This window comes from Chrysoperla carnea, chromosome 2 (genome assembly GCF_905475395.1).
Source record: "Chrysoperla carnea chromosome 2, inChrCarn1.1, whole genome shotgun sequence".
NCBI classification, from domain to species: Eukaryota; Metazoa; Arthropoda; class Insecta; order Neuroptera; family Chrysopidae; genus Chrysoperla; species Chrysoperla carnea.
Genome location: NC_058338.1, coordinates 87,337,690 through 87,349,357, shown reverse-complemented (window position 1 = coordinate 87,349,357; position 11,668 = coordinate 87,337,690). Strand labels below are relative to the sequence as shown.

Below are 11,668 nucleotides of genomic sequence, written 5' to 3'. Positions count from 1 at the left end.
CTGCAGAACCTTTATCGGAAATAGTTTAAGGTCAAATTTGCAGAAAATTTGGCAAAAGCATGTAACACGTGATTCAAAAGTGATATTTGACTAGAAATATTTTAAATTAACAATTTTTGAAATATTAGCCCTATCTCTCAATTAATTACTTTCGAATATTTCACGTGTCCCTGGCTAACTCCTTCAAGCACAGGGTGTTTTTTTAAGTTGACATATGCTTGGAACTCGATAAATAAATTTAATCGTGGAAAATGCTTCAAACGAAAAATGTTGTTTTCAAAGGCACACATCTTATACTGACATCGAATTCGATCTAAGTTTTCAGGTTCAATTAAAACCTTACTCTGATTCATAACTGACAAATATTAGATGAACGCTTTAAACTAGAAAGTTGTTCTTTATAAATACGCAAACATTTTTTTATAAAGCGAATAGTTTAGACAGTAATTGATACCAAAAATCGTAAATTTTTAGGCAAATAAAAATCAAGATTAAATAATATAAAATTATTTTATTTCGAAATTTAAATTACGAATCTACGGCATTTCTTAATATTATCACATTTTTAATAGGTTTGTAATTTCCGTGTCGACCTCGCATGTGCTTTATATAATTTGAGGAATTTGTAAAATGATGGTTACATTCTTTACACGAATAAGGACGTTCACCTGTGTGTTGTCTAAGATGAACCTAAAATTTAAAAATTAAATAAATTTTTAACATCTCATTAAAAGTTTCAAGACACTTTATGAAGGTGGTAACAAGTCTTTCTTATCAAGCATCCTTAACAATTAAGGCTTAAAATATTTTGTAAAATTTGCATTGCTGGATAGGACGTCAAATATTCACTCGAAGCACTCAATACTTGCAATGAAGATGCGTTTTCCAAATGTCTACCAAATACTTAACGTTCTGACAATTTTACCTGCGATAACAGCGACGAATGAACTCTCCTTTTCAATTTTGTGTCGTCTCAAAACATACCTTAAATCAGCAATGTCTGAAGATCGGCTAAACAATTTAGCCTGGCTCAATATACATCACGGTGTAGAGGTCGATGCGCACAGAACTGTCGAGAACTGGTCGATGCGCACTGCGTTTTTTGTAAACGTTTTTTCTGTACCCCGCAGAATTAACTTATTGAAAGATAGGGATTGAAAATATCACATTTTGACAAAATAAAATTTTTTCTTACTCGTAAAAAAAGTTTCTTATTTTTATTGACTTTACGACCTGACACGATATAACCACAAAAAGGTGTTTATGTAAATTAGATCCAACTGCAATATCTATGAAGGATTTTTTGAATAAAAAATTTATTGTATTTTTTTATTTACCTGTAGAAAACGTTTTTCTCGAAAACATTTTTTACAATAACTACATTCAAATGGCAGTTCTTTGGAATGTGAATTATGATGACGAACCAAACCTCTTTTTTCTTTAAATTTTTGTCCACAAACATCACAAACATGAGGTTTTACGTCGCTGTGAACTAATTGATGTTTCTTGAGCCCATATTCAGTCTTAAAACTAGAAGCATACAATTCAATAATTTAAAATTTATTAACCCAAGTATAAATTCATCTAAATCTAGACCAATATAAATCACTTACGCTTTTGTACATATTTCACAATTAAAAGGAGTTTCTGTTTGATGCATGAGACGATGACCAGCCAAATTTTGTTGTGTTCGACATTTAGCACCACATACTTCGCAAATATATTCATACGTCCCTTTTTATAGTTGAGAAAGACTTGGTATAAAAAATTGATTATATAAATTTTTCATCGAGAGAACTACCTCTTATTTCTTTCATTTTAGTGACTTTTGAGATTAAGATAGTATAGCAGTGTATCAGCAATGGTTTTTGAATTGTTATTTTCACAAATAAAGATACAAAAGAATTTATAATAAATTAAAATAAAATAATTAAAAATCATAAAAACATTTTTTAGAACTCAGTTGACTAAAATTTGACTATCAAATCAAATGATCAATTGTGTTTAATATTGATACCATTAAAAAACGCGTTATATATAATCTAAGGAATTGTTTACAATTCAAATTAATGCGTACAATGCGTTTTAATATTTCCGATTAATAACAGAGACAATTAAATTAAAACAAAACTATACATATAATATATTTATAATTTTTGAGATCAACTGTGCCAATTTTTCACAAATCATGAATTTACGGCGTTATTGAACAGAGGCAGTCAAGTCCACGTAATGTTTCATTATTTTAATTAATTATATCTCTTATTCGATTTGGAAAAATATCCTTTTCTCGTAAAATAATAGTTTAAAAAATCAGAATCAGGGGGGTTTCAATTCGAGGAAATTCTCTCGATAAATTTAATAAATTGATATTACCTTCATGCATCTTTTTATGATATAATAAACCGTTGGCTGAAATTAACATTTTATTGCAAACATCACATTTGTATTGATTATTTTCTTGTGGTGGTAAATGTTTTCTTGAATGTTCTTTTAATCCTTCGGGGTGTTTAAATCTGAATCACAAAATTATACAAAATTAAAATTAAATGTCACTGTATAATAATATAATCTAACGGTTATAGAAGTGGCGAATAATCAGATAGCAATAAAAACTTTAGTATCAAAAATACTATTTCACATTTAGTGACGAAAGAAGTAGCTCTTTAATCAAAAAAATAGAGTGTTCATATCATTACCTCGAGAAAACAAAAATTACTCTCTTTTGATAGTACCAAGATGAGTGAAGATGATTGTCACATGGTCTAAACATTTACCTGAGATAAAAAACTTAAGAGCAAAACAATAAGCTTACCTTTTACCACATTCATCACATTTGATTGGTTTATCTTCAACATGGGTAAAATGATGTCTTTGTAAATGAGATTTTTGTTTAAAAGATTTTCCACATTTTTCACAATCATATTTTACTAAGGCTTTCTTTTGTCTTTTTGTTTTACTAAGGCTCTTTTTACCTGTAAATTTTATTTCGTCGCAGTTTAATTCAAGATTCTAACAGCTCAGTGAAAAAATACATACTTGGTTTACACTCTTTACTTTCTGATTCAGAAAATACCCAATCATCGTGAAATGATTCAATATGTTCTTCCAAATCAGTTGCTGATTCACAATAAAAATCACATTTTGAACATTGCTTAGAAGTTTCAGTTCGATTTTCTTCTTTTTTTACCGATGTTTCTTCTAAAAAGTACCATACAGATCAAGAACAAAACATTCACTTTTTTTACATCGACATTAAAGTAGGGTCATGGCGGCAACAGTGGTTCACTTTTTTTTTCAAGCACCCCTCACTTGACTAAGAAGATTGCTAGGAAGATGCAAATAGGAGTAGTGTATAGTGTAACTAATATATATTGATTATTTAATTCGATTTAGTTCAACGGAGGAATATATTGGGAGATAGGCAGTGTTTAAAAAAGAAACTGTTTTGAGCCACTGTGTACTGGGGATCGGATACAGTGAATAGGCCCTCAGTTTACAGTGAATCAGGCAAATTCACAGTGAATCATCAATAATATAGGTCAAATATTAATGCTGTTTTTGTATTTTAAGCAGTCTTTATTTATTCATTTTCTGGAGTTGTATTAGTTTGCTTAAATAAAATGTCTACTTCTGGAAAAATTTTGCATTTCATCCATCCTATTGGAATTACAAGCCCAAGAGTACCCGGTAGTGTATTCCTTATCATAAAATCCTTATAGTTTTTTCTAGGGAATACCATCACCGGGGGTAACGCTACTCCACTCGCACTGATAATACAACAGGTGGTAATAAGTGTACCTCTTTCACCACTTGTTACTTTGCCTATATTTTGATGACCTTTTGGTGCGATTACTTTCTGCGGTTTTTGGACCGTGGTTGTAGAAGTTTCGTCCAGAATAAATATTCTTGTTCCCTCCACAAATGCCGGACTTCTTTTCATTTGATTTTATAAGTTGTTATAGATTCTTTTTACTTTTGTTCTATTGAATGCCGTTGCTCTTGCGAGACTCCTCGCCTCAGGTTTTCATAAAGTAAGTTCTGGATTTCAACTTTTAAAATTTTAAAGCCAGTTCTTTCCTGCCATTTCTTTTTTTCCATGAATCTGGCATTTTTTAATTATTGAAAAGAACCTTCGGCATTCCTTCGTACTTAATCCGTAAAAGAGTAACGCACAGTATTTAAAATAATCTCAACATTTTTTCTGGCTCTTCACTGAAAACTTTATTAACGCTATAGTTTGGCGTTAAACGAGCTATCTTAAAGAGGAAAATTAACGAAAAATATAGCATTTTTTTAAATTTTCGAATAGTAAAGTAATGTTATAATTAGAAGATATAATAAGTACACAGTGAATCAATCATGAACCACTGTGACCTCAAGTGATTTGAGCCACTGTGTACAAAACCGCTATTTTGGAATTAAGCTACACCACGCGCCGCAGTTTTGCGTGAGCCGAAGTTCAGTATTTACGAAAATAAACTTGATTAAACTTATTTTCCAGTAAAACTAATAATACCTTGATATAACGAAATTTTCGTGAATAAATACAAAGTATATCTTACCTTAAAATTCACTTTTTCTATCGTCAAAAAAAAAGAAACACTCATAACACGACTTATTTACATCGCGGGCGCAAGCGGACTGCATGTGATATCTACGCATAGAAAGGCCGTCTAAAGCATGAAAGAGGTAGAACGATATCTCTTATAGTTTTTTAACAATGCCTACTGCGCCAGTGTTCCCGCTATAGCCACTGTTGCCGCCTTAACCCTATACGAGCAAATGTAAAGTATACTTGATAAAATACCCTTTAATTCCCATGGTCGTTCAAATAAATAACTTTATTATATAGTAGATAATTAATTTAAAGAAATTTAATTAATCAAAAATACCTTTCAATTCTGTGGGTTCACTGATTTCAATTTCATTAGACGAATCATTATCTTCTGATTTCACTTCATTAAATGGAAACGTACTTTTATTAGTAGCGGTACTATTTTCTGTTTTCTTCGATGCCTTATCATCGATATTCGAAAATAGTGGTACATATACAATATTTCTTGTCTCATCATCATTAGTTTCAGTTTTAATATTTAGTGCATTTTCAATAAATATTTCACGTAATTTAATTTGAACATTTTGAACTTTGTTTAGAAAGTTATGATATTCTAGAACAGCATTGCAACAGTTATAACAAGTAGTTTTGGGGAACACATCATTTAAATTCAAATTAATATGTAAACATTGGTAGATAATTGTGTCTAAATTTTCATCTTTTATTTGTTCCAAAGTTTTTATACAAGGCAGTGGTAATTCTAATCCACATAGTCGACAATAAATTAAATTCGACATTTTTTAACCTATTTCTACAGTTGTCGATAGCATCTAAACGTCAAATTTTAGAGTTGTCACCTGGCGGTTGTCAGTGTCTTGCAAATGTCAGATTCAGAGATAATAAAATTTCTTATATTTATCTTTGTCTATAAAGGCGCATCTACATCATTAAGTTCGATTCATCACATCACATTTTTTCAAAAATAATTCGATATAAATGGAATCGATGGTATAAGATAAAAAAAAAAACTTCCCAAATTATGTTTTCAAAAGTTACCCAAATTTCGTTGAATTGAACGCCAAAACAAGTTTAGAAAGGTTTTTCATTTGATTTTCATTGAATACATCTTTTCATTTCAATAAGTTGAACAAAGATACAAGATATTTGTTATTCATTTAATCTATCCGAAACAAAAGGTAATCACTTTTTAAAATGAAAAGGTCTATTGAGAACGTTGTTTATTATTTTATAAAGAATAACTTTCTATTCTAGTTTTAACATTTTCCCTATCTCTTATTATTTACGAAGATAAGATGAATTTTCAACGATTCTAAAATGAAAAGATCAAATTCGAATCCCCCTTAAAGTAAACCAATTTTACTCGGATCATTAATTCCCAAAACACTTTGGCGAAAAAAAGGCTTTATACATTAAAATGGTTTACCCAATATATTCGTAATATTCATTTGGCATACATGTCAGAAATGAATGCATATAAAATCAAAGTATAATAAATCTGAACCGATTTTCTTGAAACGTAGCTGAGAACACTCAGTGATCAAACTTATAACACCCCTCTTTTTACGCCGGAAGTTAAAAATGAACGAACAGACAACAACTAGCATTTCAAATCAGTTTTGTACCCAACTGGCTGGCTTAGTTCCAGCTAAGTTCAATCACCACTAAGATTACTTTTTTTTAAAACTAAGATTAAAGGTAAATAAAATTGGATTGGAATAAATAATAAAAAAATTATTTTATTTCGAAAATTAAGTAGAAACAACTGCATTATTTCTCATTATTATCACATTTTTAATGGGTTTGTAATACCCGTGTCGACCACGCATGTGTTTTATATAATTTGAGGAATCTGTAAAATGATGGTTACATTCTTTACAGGAGTACGGACGTTCACCTGTGTGTTGTCTAAGATGAACCTAAAATTTAAAAATTAAATAAACATCTCATTAATAGTTTTAAGACACTTTATGAAGGCGGTAACAAATCTTTCTTATCAAGCATCCTTATAGTGCAGTATGTGCGGCGTAAAATACCTCAGTATTAAAACCCGTCCGGTTTTTCAACGCGATAATTAGAAGAAAAAAAATATTTTTTTAAAAAAATTACCGGTTTTCAAGCATTCCCCTATACGCCACCTGGTAGGCGCCAGATGGAGGAAATCTAGCAAATACCCCCACGGGAAATTGTGATACAACGTCTGCATAATTATTAATCACGTAGATGCATGATGAAACGATGAAATTGCAAAGAACAATAAAAATTTTTTAATTAAAATGCTTTTTCCGTCTTTTTTTACAACAAAAATGTTTACAACAGTTTTTCACACCTTTCCGATTTTTTAAAATAACTTTCTATTTCCCAAAGTCCTATATTTTCTCATATATGTTTTCTTAAAAACTAGTATTTTTTTTCTAATTATCGCGTTGAACAACTGGATGGGTTAAGATACAACTAACATGGATTCTTTCAATCAATTATTGTTTTTTTTTTTTTGTGTTTACCTGTAGAAAACGTTTTTCTCGAAAACATTTTTTACAATAACTGCATTCAAATGGCAACTCTTTGGAATGTGAAGTATGATGACGAGCTAAACTGCTTTTCACTTTAAATTTTTGTCCACAAACATCACAAATATGAGGTTTTATGTCACTATGTACTAGTTGATGTTTCTTGAGTCTAACTTCACTCTTAAAACTAGAAGCATATTCAATAATTTAAAATTTATTAGCCTCGGTATAAATTCATCTAAATCTAGACCAATATATATCTCTTACGATTTTGTACATATTTCACAATGAAACGGAGTTTCTGTTTGATGGGTGAGACGATGACCAACCAAATTTTGTTGTGTTCGACATTTAGTACCACAAACTTCGCAAATATATTCATACGTCCCTTTTTATAATTGAGAAAAACTTGGTATAAAAAATATGACAATATACATTTGCCATCGAAAGAATTACCTCTTATTTCTTTCATTTTTAGCGACCTTTCTAATTTCTAAAACTTTTGAATTGTTTTGTTGCTAGAATAGTATAGCAATATCGAGATGGGAAACATTTTTACAACTAATGATACAAAAAAAATTTATAATAAATTAAAATAAAACATTATAATATTTTATTTATTAAATTAAACACGTATTAACAATCGTAAAAACATTTTTTAAAACTCAGTTGACTAAAATTTAACTGACAAATTCAATGAGCAGCTGTTGTTTAAATTCATAAACATAATCTAAAAATTCCCTTTTTTTTCCAAAAAGCAACGTATTTAATTAATATTATTTTGGTTATGAATTAAATAAAACTTGTTACTAATATTCTATGGAGTGTAGAGTAAAAGGAGAATCATCTCTGTATATAAAAAGTGTCCATAAAGTCATGTGAAATTGTGGTGGCGCTGCCGTAAGCTGATGACGGCATTTGAATGAAAATATATATATATATATGAATATGCTAGAAAAAAAATTGAACCATCAGTCATCAGTGGTCATCAGCGCCTTTTTAGTTGGTTTTGGAACTATAATCAACAGCTTTTTGTGGACACTTTTTTGGTCAGTCATAAGAGATGATTCTCCTTTTACTCTACACTCCATATAATATTCATTAATACATGATGGCATTTAATTATGATACCATTCATAAGCGCGTTATTAAAAATTTCAAAGAGACAGAAACTGTGATAATAACAAGTGAAAACAAACAATTGACTGAGTTAATTGTTGAAATACCATGTATAGACTGTGTTGATTACACTGTCACAGTACACATACATACATGTCTCACATACATGACTGATATTACCATAATACATATTATACAATTTGCGCCCTCGCGGGTGAACAATGATGTTTACGAAAAAATGTTTCAAACAAAAGTTTATTTTTTTATAAGGAACATTTATTACATTTAAACTTTTGTTCTATCTCTTACGGTTTACAAGATGGGCCCTACGGACCCAAGAACCAATTGACCCATGTTACTCTTTTATGAACTCGACCTCACTTTTTACGTCCTGAGTACGCTGTAAAAATTTCAGCTCGATATCTTTTTTCGTTTTTGAGTTATCGTGTCCACAGACGGACGGACGGACGGACGGACAACCGGAAATGGACTAATTAGGTAATTTTATGAACAGCTATGACAAAATTTTTTTTCCTAGCATCATTATTTTTAAGCGTTACAAATTTGGGACTAAACTTAATATACTATGATATATATTACATATATAGATACATAGTATAAAAATTAAATTAAATCAAAATTTTACGATAAATCATTTAGAATTTTTTCATTGTACGTTTAAGATATGGTTCTACATCTATTGAAAAGTTTTTATTTTTGAGACCAACTGTGCCAATTTTTCACAAACCATCAATTTACGGCGTTAAAAAAACGCCGGACGGATGGTAAAAAAAAAATAACTTTTTTTCTAAAGGAACTATGATTTTTTGAATCAATTTAAAATAGTTAATTGTGATCCTCGATACCGTTATATGTACTATCTTAGAAAAAAAAAAAAAAAAAAAAAAAACAGAATAAGGTGGGGTTTTTTTGAGGAAATTCTCTCGATTAATTTAGTAACTTAATATTACCTTCATGCATTTTTTTATGATAAAATAAACCGTTGGCCGAAATTAACATTTTATTACAAACATCACATTTGTATTGATTATTTTCTTGTGGCGGTAAATGTTTTTTTGTATGTTCTTTCAATCCTTCGGGATGTTTAAATCTGAATCACAAAATTATACAAAATTAAAATTAAATGTCACTGTATAATAATATAATCTAACGGTTAGAAAAGTGGCGAATAATCAGATAGCAATAAAAACTTTAGTATCAAAAAGACTATTTCAAGTTTAGTGGCGAAAGGAGTAGTTCTTTCATTGATAAAGTTAGAGTAATCATATCATAGACCTCTTTCATGAAAAACAGAAATGCTTTTTGAAATTTTTTATGAAAATATAGGTCGAGTAGAGCCTGTAACTCAAAAATTACGCATTCTTAACAATAAAAACACTATGAAAAAAATTGTAAAAAAGTCACAATATTTGAAATAATTTCAAACGATTTTTTTTTCTCCACCGCACACGTGATCTGTGATGTCAATCCGACAAGCAATGACAATAAAACAGTGTCAACAGTTGTATTAATATATCATTATTATCAACTTTAAATGACGTCAAACCTACCTTCGTGTAACATCGTGTGTTTCCGGATCGTTTTCGCCAATTTGATTTTTAATAATTTTCATTGCCTGTTTTCTCGGTCATATGGCTCCAAAAAAATCGGGGAAAAAATTAGCCCATTTATCAAGACATTTACTTTTATTTAAAAAAAATGTGAAAAAAGTCTATTACCTCGAGAAAACAGAAATTACTCTCTTTTGGTAGTACCAAGATGAGTGAAGATGATTGTCACATGGCTCAAACATTTGTCTTAGATAAATAAAAACTAAGAGGGAAAATAATAAATAAGCTTACTTTTTACCACATTCACCACATTCGATTGGTTTATCTTCAACATGGGTAAAATGATGTCTTTGCAAATCTGATTTTTGTTTAAAAGATTTTCCACATTTTTCACAATCATATTTTTTTACTAAAGCTTTCTTTTGTCTTTTTGTTTTACTAAGACTCTTTTTACCTGTAAATTTTATTTCGTCGCAGTTTAATTCAAGTTTCTAACAGCTCAGCGAAAAAATACATACTTGGTTTAGACTCTTTACTTTCTGATTCAGAAAATACCCAATCATCGTGAAATGATTCAATATGTTCTTCCAAATCAGTTGCTGATTCACAATAAAAATCACATTTTGAACATTGCTTAGAAGTTTCTGTTCGATTTTCTTCTTTTTTTATCGATGTTTCTTCTAAAAAGTACCAAACAGTTTACGAGCAAAACATTCACATTTTTGACATCGAAATTAAAGTATACTTCGATAAAATACTCTTTAGTAAATAATTAATTGTTCAAAAATACCTTTCAAATCTGTGGGTTCGCTGATTACAATTTCATTAGACGAATCATTATCTTCTGATTTCACTTCATTAAATGGAAACGGACTTTTATTAGTAGCGGTACTATTTTCTGTTTTTTTCGATGCCTTATTATCCATGTAAGAAAATAATGGTTCATATACAAAATTTCTTGTCTCATCATCATTAGTTTCAGTTTTAATATTTAGTGCGTTTTCAATAAATATTTCACGTAATTTAAGTTGAACATTTTGAACTTTGTTTAGAAAGTTATGATATTCTAGAACAGCATTGCAACAGTTATAACAAGTAGTTTTTGGGAAAACATCATTTAAATTCAAATTAATATGTAAACATTGGTAGATAACTGTGTCTAAATTTTCATCTTTTATTTGTTCCAAAGTTTTTATACAAGGCAGTGGCAATTCTAATCCACATAGGCGACAATAAATTAAATTCGACATTTTTAACCAATTTCCCCAGTTGTCGATAACATTTAAACGTCAGTTTTTAGATTTTCAAGAGTGTCGTGACAGGATGAATTAGGCTGGCGATACCAATTGTGACATAATCGAATGTTATTAGATTTAATTTTAATATTATATATTTGATTTGGCATTATTTGATTACTCAATAGACCTGTTTCACATTTTTTTTTCTTTTTTTTTAAATGAAAGTAAATGTCTTGATAAATGGGCTAATTGTTTTCCCCGATTTTTTTTGAAGCCGAGAAAACAGGCAATGAAAATAATTAAAATTCAAATTGGCGAAAACGATCCGGAAACACACGATGTTACACGAAGGTTGGTTTGACGTCACTTTAAGTTGATAATAATGATCAAAGACTATACTGGAGTAAATCTAAGCAAAAAAAGGCTGTTATATGGATTAAAAGTTCGAGCAACGAAACTTTGGGGTTTTTCTTTTCACATCAAAATAAGTATTTTTTGAAATTTTTTACTTTCCCGGAGTGGTGCAACATGTTTAAAAAACAAAATGGCGTCAAAAATGAAATTTTTTTCAGAAATTTTATCATTTTTATTTTATATTCGCAAAAGGAGGCATCGGTGCATATCCAAATTTGGTAGGTTTGTAGTCCATGTTAA

General features: G+C 29.7%; 1 protein-coding gene across 3 annotated transcripts; it reads right to left on the bottom strand.

Moving 5' to 3' along the window:
* Positions 1-491: 491 nt before the first annotated feature.
* Positions 492-11,028, bottom strand: LOC123293160 (zinc finger protein 501-like). Of its 3 annotated transcripts, none has more exons than XM_044873882.1 (7): positions 10,567-11,028; positions 10,295-10,456; positions 10,068-10,230; positions 9,177-9,316; positions 7,354-7,474; positions 7,081-7,273; positions 492-690 (listed from the first exon to the last, which is right to left on the bottom strand). In XM_044873882.1, exons 1-7 carry the CDS (start codon positions 11,024-11,026, stop codon positions 529-531), a joined length of 1,401 nt encoding a protein of 466 aa, XP_044729817.1. In that variant the 5' UTR covers positions 11,027-11,028; the 3' UTR covers positions 492-528. The 3 variants fall into 3 exon arrangements, with proteins under 3 accessions (XP_044729817.1, XP_044729820.1, XP_044729819.1); XM_044873885.1 differs by lacking the exons at positions 7,081-7,273; positions 7,354-7,474; positions 9,177-9,316; positions 10,068-10,230 and adding exons at positions 1,338-1,530; positions 1,614-1,734; positions 2,377-2,516; positions 2,816-2,975; XM_044873884.1 differs by lacking the exons at positions 7,081-7,273; positions 7,354-7,474; positions 9,177-9,316; ... (1 more) ...; positions 10,295-10,456; positions 10,567-11,028 and adding exons at positions 1,338-1,530; positions 1,614-1,734; positions 2,377-2,516; ... (1 more) ...; positions 3,040-3,201; positions 4,896-5,375.
* Between the last annotated feature and the right edge of the window lie 640 nt (positions 11,029-11,668).

Coding starts and splice junctions, on each gene's coding strand:
- LOC123293160 (XM_044873882.1), bottom strand. CDS start 11,026: ATGTCGAATTTAATTTATTGTCGCCTATGTGGATTAGAATTGCCACTG. Junction 10,231..10,294: donor AAGTAAAGAGTCTAAACCAA/GTATGTATTTTT, acceptor TAAAATTTACAG/GTAAAAAGAGTCTTAGTAAA. Junction 7,475..9,176: donor TCATAAAAAAATGCATGAAG/GTAATATTAAGT, acceptor AATTATAAAAAG/GGACGTATGAATATATTTGC.